The sequence below is a fragment of the Vigna radiata genome, chromosome 8 (genome assembly GCF_000741045.1).
Source record: "Vigna radiata var. radiata cultivar VC1973A chromosome 8, Vradiata_ver6, whole genome shotgun sequence".
NCBI lineage: Eukaryota > Viridiplantae > Streptophyta > Magnoliopsida > Fabales > Fabaceae > Vigna > Vigna radiata.
In genome coordinates, this window is record NC_028358.1 from 6,134,698 (window position 1) to 6,159,994 (window position 25,297).

General features: G+C 29.9%; 1 protein-coding gene across 1 annotated transcript; it reads left to right on the plus strand.

Annotated features, from left to right (window-relative positions):
* The first annotated feature begins 15,418 nt into the window (after positions 1–15,418).
* Positions 15,419–16,564, plus strand: LOC106769724 (ethylene-responsive transcription factor ERF106). Its single transcript, XM_014655458.2, has one exon. It carries the CDS (start codon positions 15,722–15,724, stop codon positions 16,316–16,318), a length of 597 nt encoding a protein of 198 aa, XP_014510944.1. The 5' UTR covers positions 15,419–15,721; the 3' UTR covers positions 16,319–16,564.
* The last annotated feature ends 8,733 nt before the right edge of the window (positions 16,565–25,297 follow it).

The window sequence follows — 25,297 nt, forward strand, 5'->3', positions numbered from 1 at the left end:
TAATAGTTTAATCTGAAACATAATTTCCCAAATTCAAAGATATCAAAAAGAGCTTGTTCAAATAATGTATACTCAAATTGTTTAAATAAAATGAACAAAATCTGATACAAGCATGTCACAACATGAAAAAATCATTCCATGTCTTCAAATCCCCCATAACAAGAAACAAATTCGCAAACCCCTATTTTTTTCATTATAGGGTTTTTGAAAAAAAAAAGAAAGAGAAGTGAGTAAACAAAAATATGGAGAAAAGAGAAGAAAAAAAAAAGGTGTTTTACCTACTCCTTGAAGAATTTCAGTGAAGTGAGGGTGATAGCACCGTCAAATAAGAGCAAGTACCGCGAGAGTGATTTGTGAAAGCAGAGCTTACTTTTTTGGTATATACAGGGAGTGAAGAAAGTATTTTAGTTTTTAGGGTTTCATAAATAAAATAATAAATTAAAAAAAATAAAATTAGGTAGGTGGGTTAGTGGGCCAACCCGGCTCACCACGGGTTCAACCCGCATGAGCCGGGTCTAAATGAGCCGGGTTGAAATCTGACCCGCATATAAGTGGGTTGTATTTTTCAAACCCAACCCGGCCCGAACCCGTGACGAGCCGGGTTGGCTCGCGGGTTGTGACCCATTTTGACGGCTCTAGGTAAAGGAGAAGTCTACCAAAATTTAAAAATAATTCACGGTTGAAGTGAGGGGAATGAGAGTGTTAAATTGTGATTAAGAATAATAGGCTTGTAAGATAAGCCTTGCACAGAGATAAAATAATAAAACAAAAGGCAAAAGAAGGAAGGGTGTTGCTCCCTCCACCACCACTCTTGCTATATCCTCTTCTCCAATCCTTTACAAAAATTTTTTAATTACAAATGTATTTTTTTTTTAAAACTATTTATTTACTTTAATATGAAACCCTAAATTTCTATCCATTTTTACTCATCCGTTTTCACTCATCCACTCTCTCAGGTCTCATTTTCTTTCTTTCCAGATTCCCACTCTCTCCAACTCTCACTAGATTCGTTTCTTCTCATCTCCCAACTCTTACTTCTCTTCTTCATATCTGTTTGGTTCTTCTCCATATCCATTTGGTTTCATGGTGCGGTGGTATGGCCTTTTCGTGGTGTGGCGGTGTGGGGTATTTGTGGTGATCATTCGATGGTGCAGTGGTTCCAAACGATAATAAATATTTTACGACAAACAATAATGAATATTTTATGACTAACATCATAAAAGAATAATTTTATTGACATTGATATATTAACTACAATCGATTGTTAACATGAGAGAAATATTCATTATTGTTAATAAAATGTGTTAAAATACATGTATCTCAATTTCAAAACGATAATGAAATTAAAAAAAATGAAAAATGTATACATGAATTAATTAAAAAAAATTCAAAAGTTCAAAATTCTTACTATTTAATTATAATTTAAAATTTTCTAATTTTAAATGGAAAATTCCTCTCTTAAAGTTTTCAAATTTCAACCTTTTTATAAAATTAACTATCATCCACAATATTGCAACATATATTTCTTCCTCATGTATCAACATTTTTTTATTTGAGATTGTTTAATTCTTCGCACGTTGGTGTGAGTAAGATAAACACTCAGAAAGTTCAAAAGATACAACAATGGAAAGAAGCATAAAAAACAGTGAGAGAAGAAGAAAATGAAACATAGAAACATGGGTCCACCATTAAAATGGTTGCGCTGTTTCGGTGATGAGATCGAAGAGAGAAAGAAACAACATAATTATCAATAACAAATGTTTGTAGGCCATCGCATTTATGTAAGAGATTGGAGTAGGTAGAAGTTAAAAAATATTAACCTTAAACATAAAATTATATTGAAAGTAAATGATGAATAAGAATGTGAAGGGATGGGTAAAACGGAATAAGGAGGTGGAGGGAGCAAGGAGTGGTGGTAGAAAGAGCAACAACCAACAAATAATAATAAAATAAAAGGCAAAAAATATTTATCACTTCTTTTGCAGTGTGTGCTTGAAATTGGAAAAAAAAAAAAAACATAGGATGGTAATGCAAGTTGGTCCATCCCGTATTTGGCATGTAAAAATGGATTGGACCGGTCTGTCTTACATAAAAAATAATGTCTAATTTTTCTGACTCATCCTACATAACATTTGATATATCAATTTATGAGGTGTGTTTCCCAGTTAATAATTTTAATAACTTTATTTTTTTTTAATTAAACTAGTAAAAGTAATAATTTCTATAAGCTTATTTTTAAAATAAATCTTATTCATAATTTTATAATTCATAAAATTATAAGTACAAATTTAATGAAAATAGGAATAATTTTGAATTAAACTGAAACAAATATAAAAACACAAATGAAGAAGTTACATTTGGATGACCTGAATACAAAACGAGTTACTTATAAGAAACACACATGTTGTACTAGTATTATTGGAATTTTAGAATTATTATATATTTTTTATAATTTTATTAATAAAGACATCTCAACAATAAATTGACAACATTTATTATGGAGTAATTTACGACCAATCACATATTGACACATAATCAATGTTCAAATGTTGTAAAAAAAAATGTTGTCTAAATATCATTATCCATTTTTATAATAGCAATTAGGATGTTATACTTGTACATACTCCAATAAACATTATAAATAATTTTATAATTACTAATAAATATTTACTAAAGGAAAACAAATTTATTGATAAATCAAAGTTTATTGACGAATTTTAAAATTTTAATTACAAATATATTTTTTTTATTAATGAATTTGTTAGTAAAATATGTTGGTAAAATCTGTTGATGAATTAAAATTTGTATTATTGACAGATATTTTCATTATGATGAATCAACAGTCAATTCTGTCAGTAAGTTCAACAGATAATTTATAATTCTAATTACTGACATTTTTTTTTTGGTAAATATGTCGATAAATTGAATGACAAAGTTCTCATCAAGTCTGATAGGATTTATTAAATATTAAGGGTAGATGAGTGAGAAAAAGAAGAGAAAAAAAAGGTTTAATACCTATTTTGGTCTCTCGGTTTGTTAGGTTTGTTCAAAGTGCTTCTACCTTTTTTCATATGTTCACAGTTGTCCCATATTTTGTAAAAACGATTCAAGTTGGTCTTTTTTGCTTACAGCGTTAAAAAAGCTAACAGTGTAATGTCGAACTTAGCCAATAGTGAATGACCTATCCAATTTTTCATTACATGGCAACTGTGACCCAATTGACGTGAGAATGTTAATGTAAAAGGAAAGGAGGGCACCTAGTATTTCAAAATAACTAGAGTTTTCTTCTTCACCCAGGAACCATGGAGCAACACCAACACCAACCACCACGCCGTTGCGATGCAAAGGAAGACGTCGTCAGCGTCGTCTTTGGCGTCTCCATCGGTGAGGCTCCCATCTCATTCTTCTTTACGCGAGATTTTATCCAAATCCCTAAGCCTTTTTTTAGCGTTTTCGATCTTCTCATTTCCTCCTCTTTTTTATGCTACTACAAGCATCCTCAAAATTTAAACAAGTCAGATACACCAACAACACTATAATCTGTAATCATAAAACTCTGGTCTATTAGATTGTAAATAAGAAATCGTAGAATTTTTTTCTAACAACATTTTAGCGTTAACTTAAATCTAGCACTCGCAAAATGCACGAATTATGTTAAAAAAAAGTGTGTACTTACGACATGGTAAACAAACGAAAGAGAGAGAAAAAATGGTTACCTTCATGCCATGGATCCCATGAAGGATATGCAAACATCTTGAAATCATCATCAATTGAAGGAGATAATGGCTGAACACCGCTCATATTGGTACATATGCTCTTTTGAAGATGCTTTTGGTAAAATATTTGGAATTCCCTTTGCAATTTATTTCTTTTTATTTTCATCAATAACGTCATTACCAATTTTGTTTCAAATTAAGTTGTTTGTTGATAATGTTGTTTGATAGTTCATGAAATCATGGAATGATACTATGTTTTAGCACCTAACATTTAATCTAGTTGATTTTGGTATTGTTTGAGTTTGAGAATGTAAAATTTGAAAGAGAGAATGGTAATCAATAATTATATATTTGATCTTTTTACTAGAGAAAAAAGCATTATGGTTTCAGGACAGGTCCATCTATCACTGACCATAATAATGCTCATAACCAATTACCACCATTTAGTTTTACTTTTAGATTACGTTGATATGATAAGTATAATATGGATATGTTTTCGTCAAAATAAAAATAAATGAAGGTGAAGATCAAGATACAAAGGAAGCAAACCTCGATACAACATTCTGAAACTCATTGTTGTAATATGCTTTGAATTTTCAAGACTATAGATGAAGTTGTCAAAGAATACATGATGGATTATTTGAGGATTTTGCTAGAGAAGATCATTGATCATCATTTGAATGAATGTTTTGTTGACATTTTGTTTTCTTTAAGGCATTTGGGTAAAGGAATTTGAACATCACAAAGATCGATAGTGATTCTTCATTTTCCTTGCTATTATATGTTGTATTTGATATATTATTATCTTACAGATATATATGATCATTTGAATGAAATTATGAATTGTCTTCACTTAGATATATCTCTCCTTTCAGATGGATAATTTTATCCACGCAGACATGCATCTTGGAAATATTTTTGTTCGAGAAGGAAAAAGTAAATTGTCACCTATATCATCTTGAAGTCAAGGCCTCATGTATTTTTCCTTGATGTGGGCATGACTACTGAACTTTCGAAGAGGGAAAGAGAATTATTTTAAAAAATTGAAGTCATAGAGCAAAAGAACTCCTTTGAACAAGGCTCGTTCCCTACATAAGTTTGAGACATAAATTTGGGACGAAATGAAAGGGCATTTGGTTCCTCCACATTGGAAAAAGTGTTGTTGGGAAGATTATATAGTACATATGACACAAAAGATAATAATGCAAAGGAAATAAAAGAGGAAAGTCAAAATGTAAACGCAAGCTTTGTTTTAATTTTAGAGAGCGAACATCCCATCCACAAAAGACAAGTGGCTACTGTGGGAAACGAAAGAGTTAAAAAGAGAAGGATGTGGATCAGACAATGTCAGCATTGTACTCAAGAAGTGATGTAGAAACAGTAAAATGAAAAAAGGAAAGAAAAATTCTTTGAAGTTGATTTTACACATATTTTCACATACTATAAAAATGTGTGGTGACAATCCAATAAGTATAAGAAATAGACAAACCCAAGCTCTCTACTTCTATAACAACTCCACTTCCATCGCGACTGATACTCTGCATTGAATAACTAACTACCAACAAGAAAAGGATAACGAAATGAGAACACAAATATGATAGACATGAAAATAGGCTTGGGAATTTGGAGAAAATCCCACGCAAAGAAGAAGAATGAGATGGGAGCGTCACCGATGGTGATGCCAAACATGATGCCGACAACGTCTTCGGTTGCATTGCAATGGCATGATGGCTGGTGTTGGCGTTGCTCCTTGGTTCCTGGGTGAAGAAGAAAAACCCTAGTTAATTTAAAATACTAAGTGCTTTCCTTTCCTTTTACATTAACATTGCCACGTTAATTGGGTCACAGTTGCCACACAATGAAAAATTGGACAAGTCATTAATTGTTGGCTAAGTTGGACATTACGCCGTTAGTGTTTTTAACGTCGTAATAAAAAAAGACCAATTTGAACTGCTTTTACAAAATATGGAACAATTGTGAAAATTTGAAAAAAAAGTAGGACCACTTTGAACAAACCTAACAAACTGAGAGACCAAAATAGGTATTAAACCGAAAAAATAGAGGGATAAAAGGAGGAAGAGGTTGAAGTCGGTGGTTGTAGCAACACAGAGGCACAACAGTGACATAGAGGTGTGACAATAGTGGTTGTCAAAGTTAGAGAAGGAGGAGAAGAAGAAGGAATATGAAGAGAAAGCAAAGGAGGAGGAGGAGACGAGGTGAAAATGATGGACACAGTGGCGACATTGGACACACGACAAGGAGGAGAGGAGGAAGAAGAATAAAAAAAGGAAAAAGAAGAGGAAGAAGAATACCCAATCACAATTTTGGTTTTAGATTTTAGCGTAGGTCAAAACCCGTCGGTAATTATCGATGAATATTTACCGAGATATATTTATCGACAAATTAGTGATTGTTGATAATTACCGAGAGATTTCACGATTCGTCGAAAGTTTATCGGCAATAACTTTACCGACAATTTTTTTTCTGTTGGTGATTATCAATAAACTTAAATTATTGATGAGTTATGTCTTTTGAAAATATGCAATTTTTTTGTAGTGAATATTCTTTTTACTATAATCTCTTAATGCTTTGTATACAATTTTAGAAAGGTATAAAAGAACTTGCCTAAAACAAACTTTTTAAACAGGGACGTAAAATTGATGCTTAGTCTAAGCTAATTTTCTAAGACACACCATTTACTATTAAGTATATAATTTGTTTTTGAAGGATTTATATTCACATATAACTTGTTGCTCTTGTGAAAACATTTGTGTCTATCCTTACTTTTTATGGTTTTTTCACAATGGTATCTATCCTTAGTTTTTATAATTTTTTATTCTCATATACATGGAGGATTCATTGGAAGATGTTGAGATTGTTTTTAGATTTACATGCAATTTGATGACAATTAAAATCATCATATTAAATTAAATGACATATATGCATTTCACCAATTGATTTTCTTGATCATATTGTACACACGTACAAACATAGTAAGAGATATACACATATACATGCAAAAATAGGGGAACAAAGACATACATACAAAGACAAAGACACAAAAATAAACCATGTACACATAGACAAACACAAACAGACACAAATAGAAACATAAATACACATATAACAAACAAAAACAAGTACAACAATGAAACACACACATGAGCACATGCACACATAAGCACACACAAGCACATAAACAAACACATATACATATAAATACAAAAACACACACAAAGATAGAAATACACACATATACATGTGTCCACACACACAAACAATAATATTTGTCCAATAATCTTGCTCAAAGTATAAATATATAGCAAAAAAGACTACACTTGTACTTCTACTCATTTGCACACTCACCTTAAAAGGTTGCTAATTTTGTTTATCTTGATCTCTTTTAGAGTTCTTTATTCTTCTTTTCTTAGCTTGATTTACCTTTTCTCCTTATTTTTCTTCCTTTTCAATTATTTGTTCTCACATAAAAGGATTTACAATTTTTTGTTTCCAACAATTACAATATTGTGTAATTTTGTTTATGCCTATACTCTTATTGAACGTGCTTCCACATGTTTCAAATTCTAGAAAGAGTAATTGATAATGTGTAAAAGTATTATCCATTGCTACTTATTCAATAGGTACTAGAATTTTCAATGAGCAAAACAATCCTCAATCATTTTCAGTAGGTATTCACTAAAATCTTGTATTAAATAATTTTAAAAAGAGAAAAATAAAAACTACTATAAAATTAAAGAATTAATTTGACTATACACATCACAACTCAATAAAGGAAACTTAGGTAATATTTATGTATTATATGTCATAATACAATAAATTCCTCATCGTTTTCTGTTTCTTCTATTTTATATTCTCTTTATTTTCCTTTTTCTATATAAATTCTCTTCTCTTTCTATACAAAAACAATATCCATAAGTGAAATAATATTTATTTCTTCTCAATTCCCTCTCTCTATGTTCTTTTCCTATTCTTGCTCTGAGTTTGCTTTCTTATACATTGATCTGCCTAATGCTTGTGAATACACAAGCTTTTGCATAATCACATTGCATAACATCTTCCACTACAACCCTTTTCATGATGGTACCATAGCTCTTCGCTTGAAGAGCTCTGTTACGCTACTTTAACCCTTTTCTTTCCCCTTATTTTCTTTTTCTTGGTCTTCTTTTTGCTTCCTTTGCTCAATCTTTCAATGGTTTCTTGCATAATGATTGAAGAACATAATCAATCCTCTAACTCCTTGTACCTTCATCCTAGCAAAAGCCTTATTCCCTCCCTTGTTTCCCTTCTTCTTGAATCTACCAACTACCATGCCTAGAGCAAGTCCATGTTTACTACCCTAAGCACCAAGAATATGGTTCAATTACAATGCATGGAAAAGATGCAATAATATAGTGGTATCTTGGTTAATTCATTCTTTTCCCTAGACATCTGCCATAACATTCTCTAAATGGACAATGCCCAAGCCATTTGGGATTATCTGAAATCAAGATTCTTTCAAGGAGATCTCCTATGGATCTCTAAATTACAAAATCGAGTAGCCTCTTTGAAACAAGGAGACAACATTGTGACTGAGTTTTTCACTAAACTTTGCGTCATATGAGATAAGCATGAGAGCTTTCTTCCTAAATCAATCTGCTCATGTGAGTTTAGATGCTCTTGTAAATTGGTATCCATCATTGCATAAAGAAAGCATGAGGATTAGGTTTTACAATTCCTCTGAGGTTTAAATGAGCAATATGGTAATATCAAGTCCCATGTTCTGTTAATGGATCGTATGTCTCCTATTTTGAAATTTTTTTCATATTTAGTGCAGCAAGAAAGACAGGTCATGAACAATAATTTTCTCAATGGATTAGGAATAAAAATCGTTGTTGCCTCCTATCACTATAATGCTTATTTATGTTGATGATATAATAATTACTGGCAACAATATTCATGATATTGATACAGTTACTAACATGCTCAATGACCAATTTAAAATAAAGAATCTTGGCAATATGTCTTACTTTCTAGATTTCGAGGTTGCTAGAAGGAAAAAAGGCATCCTTCTATCACAGTGAAAATATGCCCTAGATCTTCTCACCGAAACTAGGATGCTTGATCCATCACCTGTTAGCACCCTAATGAATTTCTCCACCAAAGTATCTTTTAAAGGTGATCCTGTTGATTATCTTGCTGCATTCAGAAAGTTGATCAGAAGACTCATTTACCTCACAAACACTCGCCTAGATATAACATATTTTGTCCATCGTTTAAGTTAATACGTTGTTGCCCCACCAAGCTTCACCATCAAGCTGCCTTTAGAATCCTGCATTATATAAAGCAAACCCTTGATTAAGGTATACTTCTAACCACAACTAACAATCTTACTTTGAAAGCTTAGTGATTCGGACTAGGTTGAATGCTCTGACTCCCTCAAATCAAGAACTAGTTACATTATCTACCTGGGTAACTCGACAATATCCTAGAAATCTAAAAATTAGTCAACAGTCTCACGCAACTCCTCGAAAGCAGAGTATCACGCCCTTGCACAAACTGTTTGTGAAATTTAATGGCTCACCAATCTTATGAAGGACCTATGCCCCCCTCTCTCCCAAACCACCAAACATGTCCATCATTAAAATTGCCAACAACCAAGTTTTCCATGAATAAATGAAGTATATAGAGATTGACTGTCATCTCATCCGTGAAAAGGTCCAACAAGGCACTGTTAAGCTCCTTCCTCACTACTCTACAACTTGCTAATATCCTAACAAAGCCTCTTCATTCTTCCATCTTTCATAACATCAATTCCAAGCTTAGCACCATCAACATCTATGTCAAGCTTAAGAGAGATTATCAAAATACAATAAATTCCTAATTGTTTTCTATTTCTTCTGTTTTATATTCTCTTTGTTTTCCCTCTTCTGTATAAACTCTCTTCTTTTTTTTTTTATAGACACAATACATAAATGAAATAATATATCTTTCTTCTTAAGCCTCTCTATGTTTTATTTCCTATTCTTACTCTATGAATCCGCTTTCTTATATGTTGATCTGCCACAATTCTTGGGAATACACATTTACATAAACCTTTGCATAATTACATTACACAACAGCTTCCACTGCAATCCTTTCCATGATTATAAAATAGTATATAATTTTATTCTTATAAAAATATAGAAAATTTTTATAATTTTATCCTTATAAAAATTATAATTCTTCTCTAGTAGTTGGACTTATTGGGTATTATAATATCATGCTCTTATTATATGTGCTTTGTTTCAAATTCTAGAGTTCTAATGAACAATTTTAAAGAGAAATTAATAATGTGTAACAACATGGAGTTATTTACCGTAGATACGAAGTTAATGACATTATTCATGGACTAAGACGTCACCGTATGAATCATAATATTAACTCCTTATCAACCAAACAAAATATTATAATTAATCATATCCCACAAGAAGTTACAAAAAAATATTCTAATACATTTATCCAAGTTTCTATTTCATATAATGTTATTGTAAGATTTAATTTAATCCTAAAAAATAAACTAATTTAAAAAATAATTGAAAATGATAGTCTCTCCTTCTAACTACCACCAACCTTTTTGTCATCATCATCATCACAACTCGTTAATAACTAAGAAGGATCGTCACCCATATTTTATAAATGAATAACTCTTCTTTTTCAATTTAAAGAAAATGAAAAAAGAAAAAGATATCTTTCATATTTAATATTAATATCTGTGTTAATAATGCTTTGAATTCTCAAATATTTTTCTTTGTCAAATATATAATAGGATAATACAAAAATATTATCTGATTTGTACAAAAATGTTGAACAAATTGATGTTTATTTATATCATATTTTAGTAAGGTTCTCATATTTGATTTCATCTTTATCATACAATCACAAAACAAGATGAGAGTACAATAATGAGCTTTCATAAGATGAATTTAAGAAATCAAATTCTAAAAAGGATGTGGTATTGTTTTAAATTATGTCAGAAAATTCTATTTTCAGATAATGAATTCAACATTCACATCCAGCGACTAAAAGCCATCACAGAAAATAATTTAATTTAATTAAATTTTGGACTGAAATAGTCTTGCAAAATGTTATTTCTCAACAACTATTTTGCATTGTTGGATTAAGTAAGCTAGTTGAGCAAGTAATGTTGTTACATATTAATGAGGATGTTTTTGATTTTATGTGAAAGGTTAATGGTATCAAAATTCATGGCCAATGGTTTTGGTGCAAGTTGAGAAACAGGGTCCCACCAACACTATTAAAAAAACCACTTTCTATAGCTTTCTGGTGTACAGAAAGGGATAATGATATTTAGACAACATTTTTTTGACAATATTTGAACATTAATTACGTGTAAATATATGATTGGTTGTAAATTATTCTATAATCAATAATAATAATCATAAACACTACTATAGAGTAATTTACGACCAATCACAGATTGATATGTAATCAATGTTCAAATGTTGTCAAAAAAATGTTGTCTAAATATCATTATCCTATAGAAAGTAGACAAAACAAAAACTTTTTGAGTTCTAGACATGGACAAAACTTCCCAAAAGTAAAATTCATATTAAAAAATATTTAAAATTAGAAAAAGATGTGTATAAAATATCTTTAAATAAGAATTATTAGAGAAAATGGTAGCACAAGTTGCATAATTATGTTGTCGCTGATGTCCATGTCGATTGGTTCCTTGTAAGAAGAAGAGTGGGAAGGACCAACTTGGTGAAATGCAATTAAAGATTGTGTTTTTGTTTGTGGGGACATCAGAATTTGGATAAGAAGATGCAGTGTCCACAAACACCTCACTGCAAAAACCAGGTAAAAGAGCCTCCTTTCTCATCCAACCATCAATTCTGGGACCCTTTTCTGTCTTCTACTTTCTCGTAACAATGGCAATTATGAATAATAAACAAATTCAATTTGATCAAATTCAGTTAAACATTAGGGTAATTTTAAATTTTAACATACAAAAGGTAAAGATAACTTGACATTATAAGGGTGCGTTTGATTTAGACTTTGCATACTTTCAAACGGATCGATACACATTTCAATTATATTTGTCGGAACAAATCTAAGTCTATATTGTATACGTAGTTTTTAAATAAGATACAAAAGGAAAGGTAATCTTTAAATAAAAAGTTAATATTTTAATATATAAATGTTTCAACTTTTATTTTTTACTTTTTATTCTTTTCCTTTAAATAAAATACAAAAAAAAATAAGATTAGCATGTTTCTACCTAATTCAATAAATACATCAGAAATACACTTTATTAGATCTCTTTATCTTTTATAAGTTCAAACTTAACTTAGATAATATTTACACAATTTTTAAGAATTTAATATTATAATTATTATATTTATTATTATGCTATTAACTATACATAGTATATATTTGAAATAAATATTATTTTAATAAAAATATATATTAATTCATGTTAATTTTGTTGTATATCTAAGTTGAATATACACATGGGTCTTCTATTTATAATAGAAGAAATATAAGTTAAGTTCAAAATTAGAACTGTCAAAATGGGTCACAATCTACGGACTAACCTGGTCCACCACGGGTTCGGACCGAGTTGGGTTTGAAAAAATTGTAGGTTGTTGCTTCCTCCACCTCCCCATTATTTTCATTTATTTCAAAAATATTCTACACATCTCCACTATTTTCTTTTATTTCAAAAATACCCTACACCTTCCCACTATCCTCAACAATCTTTCCCTTTCTCTCTCTACATTAATGGAGCATTCACATGATTCAGATTTGAATTTGTGATATATTACAAAATATAAAATTCAGAGGAAACTTCAATATTAGTATTTCCACCATTTCCATTTTATAAAATTAAAAGTTAGATGCAAATACAAAATAATAAACATAATAATATTAATAGTAAATAATGATATATTGTTATTATTATATACTAACTTTATAATGACAAAAGAGCTAAATAAATTCTAAATCTTTAACAAATATTTTTTTTTATATTTTAAGTATTTAATAATATTTTTATATTATTTATCTAATAAATTAAATATTTTATTCAAGTTATTTGAGTCAAACATGTCGGTGAGTTAAAACATAATATAATGTTAAAAATTATGGATATTATATGTAAAAAAAACACACATATATAAACATTTTTCTAGAAATTTAGATCAAAATTTTACCATTTTTTAAGTAATTTGAAAAGAAAAAATATATATTCAAAAGCGAAAATAAGATTGAATCAAACTTATTTAAGAAAATATATCACAAGTTCAAATTTGAGTCATGTAAATGCTCCATTAATGAGTCATGCAAATGCTCCATTAATGTAGAGAGAAAGAGAAAGATGGTTAAGGATAGTGGAGAGGTGTAGGGTATTTTTGGAATAAAAGAAAATAATGGATAGGTGTAGAATATTTTTAAAATAAATTAAAATAGTGAGGAGGTGCAAGACCCACTTGGGGAGGTGGAGGGAGCAACTCCCAAAATTATATTTCTTTTATGCATGTCAGATTTCAACCCGACTTATTTAAACCCAACTCATGCGGATTGAACCTGTGGTGGGCCGGGTTGGCCCATCAACCCACCTACCTAATTTTATTTTTTTAAAAATTTAATTTTAATTTCATAAAAAAATATTTATTATTTTTTTGCTTGAAAAATTATTTAAGTTTTCTATTTTCAAAATTAATTAAACACCCATGTTGGGAGTGAAATTTGTTTAGACGTGAGTTATAGAAAGTTTGTAATTTTTTTTATTTAAAAGAAATTGTAACTAAGTGAGCCAGTGAGCCAACCCGTTTACCCACCAACCCGTGGTGGGTCGGGCTGAGTTCGAATTTTTCTGGCTCGCTAATAAATGAGATGGGTTGGGTTGACTCACTAAGTGACCAACCGTGGTGGTCTGAATCGGGTGATCCGTTTTGACAGCTCTACTCAAAATACAAATAAGAAATAATAATAAATTAACTAAAGATAAAAGATAAATATAAACTAAATATAATATATCTAACACTATTCCTCAAGCTGGTGCATACAAATCATATGTACCAAGCTTGTTACTAAAATAACCCATAAAGACTTATTTGTTTCTACACTTGAGTGACACCAAATTGATAATGATTCACAAAACGACCTAGAAGACGAAATACCAACCCAGAAGACTCCCCTGAGCAACAAATTTGGGAGGTTGTTCCATGTAAATCTCTTCTTACAAATTGCCCTTGAGGAATGTCACTACTGGATAAAGAGGTAATTGTTGGAGAGCCACCACAACTATAAATAAACTAACAAAATCATCTTTTCCATGAAAAAAGAAAAACATATATGGACGGTCAAACACAATGGTGACAAAGGAAAGATCAGAAGAGACAACAACGGAAGAAGCTATGGATGAACAGGAGAGAGAAATTATAAAAATAAAAAATTCTCCAATCAAAGCACCCGAAAAAGGAAAAAGAGCAACCTTGATGCTCTGAATAGCTGCTTGAGAGGAGATGAGATGTGCAACAACACACAATGAACAGGACCTTGACGCTCTGAATTACTACTGGACATGCCACCATGCACGATGGAAAAGGGAGCGAATTCATAACTTCAAAAGGCGCTGAGAGCACGTAGGAGCTCCGATGAAGGCGTCGTTAATGAATGGGTGGTCATCTAGCCGAGACGATCCAAAACATGTGATCGTCAATTGAAACTAAAACTTCGATAGACAACAGAGGTAGATGACAGTGTCGTCGACAGCAGTAGATGGTCCCGCCATCGGTAGCGGCGGATGTAGTGGTAAAGGCACCAAAAAATTTTTCCTCAAAAGAACCTTAGGCTCTAGATACCATGTTAAGAAGTGGACTTTAAGCCTAACTCAAGCTCACAAAATCGTTTTGTAAGGTGAGGTCTGCACCCAAATATATACTCTAAATTAACCACGTATATATTATAAATTAAGTGGGCTTTAAGCCTATCTCAACCTCACAAGACCAACTTTGTGGGGGTTAAGTTAGGCTTAAAATCCACTTTTTAACATGGTATCAAAGCCATCATTAAAAGCTTATCCTAGCGATATTTGTTGTGTGTTGGACATATTGTTCCACCCACTATCAGACCACTATCGGATCACCCATTAATATCTAGTCTCATGCTCGAGATGTATATACTTCGACGTAAAAGATGTGTGTTGGAAGTTCCACCTCGACTAAAAATAAGATCAATTCATAATATATAAATGGATGCAAACCTTAACATACAAGCTAATTTTATAACGTTGAATTAGACTTAAGTCTACTTCTAATAAATTTTATAAATATAACTAATATTTTTTATTAAGAAATACACATTTCATTATTACTCATACTTCTTACATTTTATATACATCTTAAACTTTTTTATTAATTAAACAAACCTTTTCAAAACAGCGACTTTGCATATGGATCTACCTGAATAATAAAATAGTTGATTCTTATCAATAAGGGTATTCCAAAGCCACCATTAAAATCTTCCACCTTTAAAATACTTTTTAAAGATAAAACTTGATAAAATTTCAATTTTTGAAACAGAGACTACCTGATATACATGGTGCTAACTTAACCAGATAAAAGAAAATTAAAATGAGTTTTTTAACAATTTCAGAAAACCTTATCCGATTATACAATAAGGATATTCTAGACCTGAACTGAACAAGTATTTCAACACACAAACTGACCCTTGTTCTGTAAAAATTTCCAACTTACTAGTATTTCTTTTGAGAAATATCTAGTTGGAAGGTTTCCCAAATTCGAAGGGTAGAGAATAGAACACAGGATTGTGTTTACATCATGAAATGACCTGTTAATTGAAAACAAGTATTTGAAGAAAGACTTTGGTATTGTGGGGGACCCCTTTCCTCTTCACAAACAAATATAAATATCTACCTTAGCTTCTAACCATTTTTCAATCCTTTAATTCACCTCACATTTCTTCACCACTCCTTAAACATGACAACAGCAGAAGAAACTTCAAACTTGGATCTCATACGCCAACATCTCTTAGGTGAAAACATCTCAAGCTCCTTTTTCTCCAATTTCTCCAACCTCAACCCTGTCAAGCTTGAAGCCCCCTCATCACCACACTTTGATTTCTCAGACAACACCAGCTTCTTCACTTTCCTTCAAGGCTATGACTTGGTGGCAGACATGGAGTTTGTTGATCACAAGCCCATCATGAACTCCACATCAACACCAACCATCTCCACCCCCTTAAACAAATGCAATTCTCCTGAACCATTGGCATCATCAGAATCACAAGAGAAGGCAAAGAAAGCAGAATACGATGAAGCAAAACGTTACAGAGGAGTTAGGAGAAGGCCCTGGGGTAAGTTTGCTGCTGAAATCCGTGACCCTACAAGGAAAGGTACAAGGGTTTGGCTTGGCACTTTCGACAGTGAAATTGACGCTGCTAAGGCCTATGATTGTGCTGCTTTCAAGATGAGAGGTCAGAAGGCCATCCTGAACTTCCCTCTTGAGGCTGGAGAGTCTGATCCTAAACCAAACACTTGTGGCAGGAAAAGAAGAAGAGACAACCTTGAATCATGAGAATCTCAGAACACAACACTTCATAGCATAAGTTTGTTTTCTAGAAAAATAAGATTGCTTTGCCTGTTCAATCTGTACATAGAAGCAATGCTAATCTGAATCTATGTTTTGGAAGTTTTACTAACTTTGAGGACCTTAAAACCAGAATGTTAAAAGATCTTCCCTTCACCTTCAATTTGGGGACTCATTTTCGAGCATTCCTTCCAGCAACATCATTGATTAATCCAATGGATAATGTTAAATATATTTTAGATGTTTAATTTTTCTAAAACTATATGTAGTATTATAAAGCAACTACAAATACTTAAATTGATGTGTTTCACAAATTACTTAACAAATCAACAAAAATAAATTTAATTAAAATTATTTTTATACACTGAAATTAATGAATTTATTTATAAAAATTAATATTACTTTTAAGGATTAATAGTCAATTTTGTCTTCAGTTTCTTTGATAAATCTCAATTTAGTCTCTCTTTTTAAAAGTGTTTAAAATTAGTCTTCATTTTCAAGATTTTGAGTGAAATTACTCCTTTTTGTTAAACAGAATAAATGGTCTTAAGAGTTTAATGATTTAGCATAATGTCAAATCATCAAACCCTTAACGTTGTTTGTTTCTTTTTAAGAAAGAGATTAATTTGACTCACAATTTTGAAAATAAAAACTTATTTCAATCACTTTTAAAATGAAAAACTAAATTGAGATTTATCAACGAAACTGACGATAAAATTACCTATTAAACCTACTTTTAACTAGTCTTATAAAAATGTATTATCTATGAGATAATGTAAAAAATAAAAAATAAGGGAAATTCAAGTGGATAGACGTGAATGAAAAATAACCAAGCCGTTCATAAATTGTGTGTACCATTTCTGCACCTTGTCAGTACAGTTGTCAGACAAAGTAATTAATAAAATAGTTTAGTACTGCATCCAGTTTTCAGAAGAAAAAAAAAACTCTACAATAAAATAATTAAGTTGATTAAATTTTATTAAATATATTTTCTAAAATATTTTAAAAGATTTATATATATATATATATATATATATATATATATTGTATTATATGTGATTATATAATAGAAATTTGAGTTATGTAAATTTTTGAAAAGTTATATTTTCTTTTTATTAAACTATACATCTATTTTATTATTGTATTTTATGAATGTTACCCAAAGTATTTTTTTCAATAAAAAGGTTAAATATGTTTTTAATCCTTATATTTTGAGAAGATTTTGGTTTTAGTCCCTTTTTTAAATTAAGGTATAATTTAGTCTTTTAACTTTAGAAAACTCTGATGTTAGTCATTTTTATCAAATTTTTTTAATTTTATTTACTGTTTCAAGCACGTTTCATTGTAGCATTGAAATTGTTTACACTGTTTGACACATTTTTGCTTCAATGTTAACTGAGAAACGCGTTTGAAACAATAAATAAAATTAAAAAATTTGATAAAGATAACTAAAACCAGAATTTTCTAAAGTTGAAAGACTACATTGTACCTTAAAAAGAGACTAAAACCAAAATCGTTCTAAAATATAAATATAAGCATGGTAAACACGTCATGTATTGTTTGCTAAGTATTTTATATTATTTTTATATGATAATTTAAAACCAATTTAAATTATAATATTTTAAAAAATAACATAAATGAGTTAAAAATAGGCACAGATATTGTTTATATTTAAAAACAATAAAAAGTATGATTTTTTCTTGTATCCGAAAGTTATCGTTGAACTTTTTTACTCCCTTATTATAGTTTTTATCAAGACGTAAATATTATTTTAGTTTTTATTTTCGTTCAATTTATTTAATATAGGTTTTTTTTTTTGTTCAGGTTCTTATTTTAATTAATTTTATCTAATTTAATTATTTTGTATAACGATGTTTAAATTATTAATAAAAGAGTATATACGATGCCATTGTTTGTATGACGTGTGTATTGTTTTTTTAGGTGACCAGCTATGTATTGTGTTAATGAAAGAGTATATACGGTGGTATTGTTTATATGACGTGTATGTGACGGTAAATTTGTTTATATCTCATGAATCTATTATTGATTTCTCAAATCCTATTTTCCTTTTATCCTCACTTTAGATTTCAAAATACAATAATTATGCCTTATTTGCAATTAAGCCTTCAATTAAAGAAAATTACAACTTACAACTCAAAAAGAAATTACATATTAGATCACCTCTCAAAAAAAAATTACATATCAGATCACCTACACAAAAGTAGCACAGGTCATACAAACATATCATATACTTTTTTTTATTAATCATTTAAACTCCTTATGAAAAAAATCAAATTAAACAAACAAACAAAAATAATAAAAACTATTTTGAACAAACCGAATAAAAATAAAAATTAAATTAGATAAAAAAGAAGAACCAAAATAAGAAACAAAATAGTATTCCTTCAATTTTTTTAAGTTAAAAATGATAAACTCGTGTTTATAAAAATATCTTAATATTTTTTCTCAATATATTAGAAAAATAAAATTAAATGCGACTGTCTTATTTTAAAAAATATATTAAACATATATATTAATTAATTGAATTATGAACTTAAAAGTAATTTAATTATTTTAGTTAATATTTTAAATTTTTGGTACCAATTAAGTACAGTTAATAGTAAAGACTTAAAATATTAATAGAAATCTAAAATATTTAAGAATAATAAAAAATAAAAAAAAAATTAAAATGGTGCAAAATAATATTTTTCAAAATTTTAAAACATATTTTAAATAAAAAATTGTATTAGTTTTAAATTGTATAAAGATAAAAAAAAGAAAAATATTAATAGTTTTCTTATATTACATATAATTATTAATTCTGAAAATATAAAACATATTTTATTCCTTTTTGTCCTTAGAGATGAAATCTATGTTTATGATATAAAAAAATGTTATTTATAATGATTTATTTTAATATCAAAATTAACCTACAGATATAAATTAACAAATTTAAGTAAAAATATTTTTATTTTAAATAAAAATATACTTTCAAATGGTAAAATAATATCGATGGACTTACTTTATGTATATTAATTAATAAAAATATTATTTAACTAATTTATTTGTCTTATAATATAATATACTTAATATCACTTAAAATACTATTTATTGTCTTAACTAATAAGTTAATTGATATTTTTCATTTCAATATTAAACTAACTCTAATTAATAACATAAATTAAACAATAAAAGTTAAAAAGTATCATATATTTAAAAATACTAAATAGCATTATGCAAACTAAAGCATTAAAGTTTTTTAAGTTGGTGTGTGTTACATTTCCTCTTTTATGGTGGAAAGTTATGGATGAACATATATCTTCTAAATGTGACCTTGAAGAGTTGAATCTGCCAAAAAGTATGAGAAGAATCTTCTATCTTTCTTTCTTTCTTTCTTTAATTTGTACTGTGGATACCATGGAAGCATTTGGCTGCATTACCTCCAAAATGACTGTTGTCACCATTTTCTTCTGCAATTTGTAGGGTTTCCATGTGCAACAATGATAGGCAATACAAGTGGCAAGCTATATGTTGGTTGAACTATGGTTTGATAAGGTTGTTTTGGCCATATCCAATAGCCATGTTACAAAATTTTGTTTTATTTTATATGTAGTATTTTGTTACATCATCTATTAAAAAAATTATAAGTTATCTTCTCTGCAAGAGTTTTATAAAATATAATTTTTTTCATACTTAATATAAATCTATCAAATTTGATTTTACAAGGTGCTTTAGAAATGAAAGTAGAGTTAAAATTAAGTATATAAATTAGAATTTTAGTTATAAATTTATATATTTTATAAGTTTTCTAAAATTTTTTTTTTCTTTTTTTTTTAATTTTCTTTAATTTGATAGAGTAATTCTTATTAATTTTTTTATTATAGAGTGTTAGTGATGTGAGAATCTAAAAAAGTGTATCTTAAGAGTGATAATGTTTTAAAATACGAACACTTTAATGATAAAATGTTTTTATATAAATAGAAAACTCATAAAAGAGTCACATTACTTAAAAATACTTTATCACTCTAGAAACTCTTTTCTAAATGTTTTTTCTCTTCTTTATAAGATCTCTCACAATTTGTTCATCCTTTTGAAGATTAGATAGGTAGGATTTTTCCTTGCGATGAGCTCGTCAAGATGATCTGATCAATTTCTTTTTTGGGATAAGTTAGTTTTCAACCTTTTTTTTTCTTGCATGTGTCCTTGTGTTGTGTTTCTTGAATCTCTGTCGATCAATGTCTTTGTTGGCATGATCGAATTGTTTTGATGTTGTCTCTAAGTGTAGAAAGGGGTTACCTTGTGAGTTAGGAGGCATTTTGGCTTTTTTATTTGTTGAGCAACTTTGTCAAAGTAAGAAAAACTAGTCTTTAATTCTTTTGTAGTGTTCTTGCTAAATTGATAAATGCATGATGATGGTTGATTTTTATCTTGAGAATGAATTTTAGTTATTTTTAATAAATTTGATTTATAAGAGTATGATAGATTTAGCTTGTATGGTTTGGGTGATTGGTTCATGATTTATGCTTGTTTGTGTTTGGATTTGTGTGATTGAGAGAATTTAGAATATGATAAATTGAGCAAATTGGTACGAGTTTTCATGTTTAAAATTGTTTTGAACCAAAGTATTAAGAAAATAATACAAATTTAAGCAATTGATTAGGCAAAGTTCACTTGAAATCACAAAATGCATTTGTCGTCTATTGATACAACATTAAGTGGTATCAAAGTGGTGTTGAGTGTCAGCTTGTGTTGTAGGACTGTGAGCATTTTAGCTCTAGGATATTGAACGACAGACTATATCGCTAAACGTCATTTTTTGTGAATGTTTTGGCCTTGAGTGGCAGTAGGGCGTTGCTGAGCGCCATCTTTATACCACAACTTTGGAACATTTTAGCTTCAGGACATTGAGCATCAAAAAGTGTCACTGAGCGTAACTTTTTGTGAGAAGAATGACGTTAAGCGCTAGAACTGTCATTGAGTGCTTGAATGTATGGAGCTTCGGACTGGTGGTCTATTTCAACACTCTAATGATCATCCATTCTCAAGTAGATAAGGGTTAGTCATGTGGTGAAGTAGTAGGAGGTTTTTGTCTATAGGCTTTGATCATGGCCCTTGGCAACTGAATTGAACTAACCTTGTATGGTAGCTTGGTTTCAGCCAACAATATTACCATTACAAGTGCACAAACTACCAATATTTTTTAATTAATGTTTGAATTTGTTAATATAATACATATGAATTGTCTTGTTTATCTAGCTTACCCTTATTGTTTATGTTTTGTTGTATGTTTTTGTACTACTTTTTGGTTATGATCATCTAGTGAATGTGAGTAGAGGGAGATGAGATGTCTGTGGAGCAAGCCCTAGGGGAAGGACCAATAGATGCTTAGTTCTTTAGTTTGTGTGGATGTATATTGCATGGTATATGTTATTGACCGAACGGTCAAAGAGTAAGGATCGTTTGGTCCAACTGATGCGTCAGGTAGAAGTCAGCTAGAGCTAATGGTTTTGTTTATGATAGGCCGAAATTGGGCCAACATCTAATTTATTGGGCCGTAACAGAGCCAACACTTAAATTATGTTTGGGAAGTCAATAATTACTATTATTGGGTTATAATCTGGCAACTAGCAAAATAATAACAGGATAGTTGAAGCTATCGATTACAGGATACAAAAAATAGTTTCTCAACAATAGACCAAAAAGAAGGTAAGTTAGTTTATTGGGTCCGTAATAGTTTAAGGTCCAATAGATAACATATAAATAAAGGGCTAGACCACAAAAGTACGTAAGTTTTACAGAATTATGAGTACACAATCTCTATCAAATATCATTATCCTCACGTTTGTCATTGATTTGAGCATCGGAGTACCTTTAGCAGATACCTCTCATCGAAATTGGATGGAAGGACTTGAAGTAAGATATACAAAAGTTAGACAGCAAAACAACAAAGGCGAAACGATCGATAAGACAACAAAGACGAAAATGTTAGTCTCTCACTATTACATAATATATATATATATATATATATATATATATATATATATATATATATATATATATATATATATAATTTTTTATTTAGATATTGGGTAATATATAAAGTTTATATTATAGTTATCTTAAAGATTATATTAACTTTATATTTTTTTGTCACACAATTGTTCTTATTTTATTGATTTTGTGATAAATTTATTATAGTATATTTTGGATGTTATTTGTGGTCAAACTTGTGTAAACATACTATAAGATGAATTGAAACATTTTTACAACTTTTTAAAAAGTGTGACAAACTTGATGTATCAAACTAAAAAAAGGAGACTAAACAAAAGTAAAACGATTAAATTAACTATATCTAGTTAATCAAATTAATTTCAATTTTTAAAGACCAATGTATTTTAACATGTCCTTAACCGAACTTAATTCATGTGATTATGGACTAGTTTATTTCTAAAATAGTAATTATAATTTTTTAAAAACAATATTTTATCAATATATGTACAGTAAAATTTATATATCCATAGACTATCTTTAAAAATTGAAATTAATTTAATTAAGATTATATAATTTTTTTTAAAATTACATACTTTTCTCAATCTTATAAATTTTGGATTAAAAAAGAAAATAAAAAGTTGATTGAGTGGTTATAAAGTAAGAGTAGAGTAGGAAGCATGAAAGAAAGGGAAAAGATGATAGGCATGGAAGTGGATTTCAATGATTTTTAATTTGCTCCATCTCCATGCATTGAAAAAATGAAGTCATTCATTGTGTCTGTCTTGTTTGAGAAGATGACAGAGACGTTGAAGTGATGTCAAAAACGAAACACGGCCAATGGGAAACCTTACTTTCTTTCCTTTCCGTCTTCCTATGCAATTCCATCCGAATTCTCAATCATGTGACACATCTAAATTTTTTACATTTATTTTTTACTATTTTTATTTACATTTTAGGTTTAATATTTCGGTAGGTCCCTATTTTTGCTCTAAATCTCAATTATGTCCCTTTCTTTTTCAAAGTCTCAATTGAATCTTTATTTTTATAAAATTGAAGTAATTAAAGGCCTACCGTTAAATTAGACAAACGACTGTTTCATTAATCTGACGTGGCATTAAAATTGAATTTTGTATTAAAAATTTGGATTGCGCAGGTGTAAATTCAGATTTAAAAAAGGACAAAATGGGCAAAATCTAAAAATTTAAGTGCAACCCCTGTACTGAATTCAATCTTCCATGGTTCCATATCTTCCACCAAGCGAGATACTAACTCAAAATTACAACAAATTATATTCAGTTCATACTTGCTTCACTGCTAAAAAAAACCCAGAATTCCCATCATCAAATTTTCAAAAAAAGAAAATGAAAGATAAAGATTCAAAAGAAAACCAAGAAGAGCCAATTGGGGTTTAATTGAATGCAGACATTCGCGGAGATGTCACGAGTCTTGAGAAGCTTGAAGCTTGGCCTCTAGGGTTTCCACCGGTATGGGAATCTCTAAGGAATGGTCGGTGGTTTGTTTAATGCAATCATCCACTTGTGGAGACAGATCCATTGGCGTAATTGATCGAACTCAACCTAAGCAAAAATTCAGATTTCGTGTTTGGATTGAAAGGATTAGAGAAAAGGAACGAATTGGTTACCCTTTATAGTGTGAATGAGTATATGATGTGAAGAAAGGGTGCGAGAAAAATGGTTACCAATTCATGATTCTGCTTATATTTTTGCACTTCATTATGCATAAAGAGCAAATCTTGTTGCAAATCGAGAACCCGGGATTGCGCCTCCCGTGCCCGCTCATCAGCATCATTCCCAAATTCCATCAACGCTTCCCTATCCTTTTCATATAGCGCCCACTCATTCTCCAACTGACAACGTTGGGCCACCAACTTATCACACTCCAATGCTAGTCTATGATTCTCCTCCACGAATTTCTTCAGAGCTTGTGCATTCATAGACGTTTCAGACTGCTCAAAAAGCTCCAGAATCCCCTTCATCAAATTTTAAAAAAAAATGATAAGAGAAAGATTCAAAAGAAAACCAAGAGTCACGAAACCTTGATGTAGATGATGTTGGCTTCATCATTGAGAAGGGGTTTTAGGATTCTGAAGAAGAAAAAGGGTTTCTCTCTCTTCATGCTTCCAATGGAAGAAGAAAAGGGGTTTATCCTTTTTGCCCTTGAAGACGTCTAAATTGAACTTTGCTTAATCCATTTTTTAATATAAAAATCAATTCAAACTCATTTTCAATGCCACATTAGATTAATGAATATATTGACCATACCACGTAGGTTAAACTTAAATGGTCGTTTGTCTAATTTAACATTAGGCCTTTAATTGCTTCAATTTTACAAAAATAAGGATCCAATTGAGATTTCGAAAAAAAAAGGGACGTAATTGAAATTCAAGGCAAAAATGATAAATTTAACATTATTTTCATTTTTTGTTTTACTTTTTTAGTATTTGATTTAGTTTTTTATTATTATTATTTTTGGATTTAATTTCATTTTTTTTATAATCTTTTGGAAAAAAAAAGAAAAAAAGAGAAAAGCAAAATGAAAAAAAAAAGAAACGAAAAAAAAAAAAAAAGAATGATAAAAAGAAAAATGTAGTTTTTGTCTTTTAGTAAATAAAAAAAATAATAAAAGAGAAAGAAAAAAAAAACAATTTGGTTTGAAGAGGGACGTGTGCAGACGCAGCTTGAAGGCAAAAGAAAAAACAGTTATGGTCCAGCATCTCTAACACCATCCAGGGATTTACGGAAGGACCCTCCAACCGAATTTGTCCTCCATCACGCACATCATCCTCACGCCATCATTGATTCTCAGATTACCCGTAACCACCTCCAAGGGATCCATCACTTACTCTCGAAAATTATCCAGCAATCATCACACACACACCATGCCTCAGAACACAATACAGAACCTCTCTCCTTACCCATAACCGAAAAAGAGAACCATTCACTCACACACTTCTCT

What these genes read in the sequence shown, in the direction of transcription:
- LOC106769724 (XM_014655458.2), top strand. Translation starts at nt 15,722, where the DNA reads ATGACAACAGCAGAAGAAACTTCAAACTTGGATCTCATACGCCAACAT.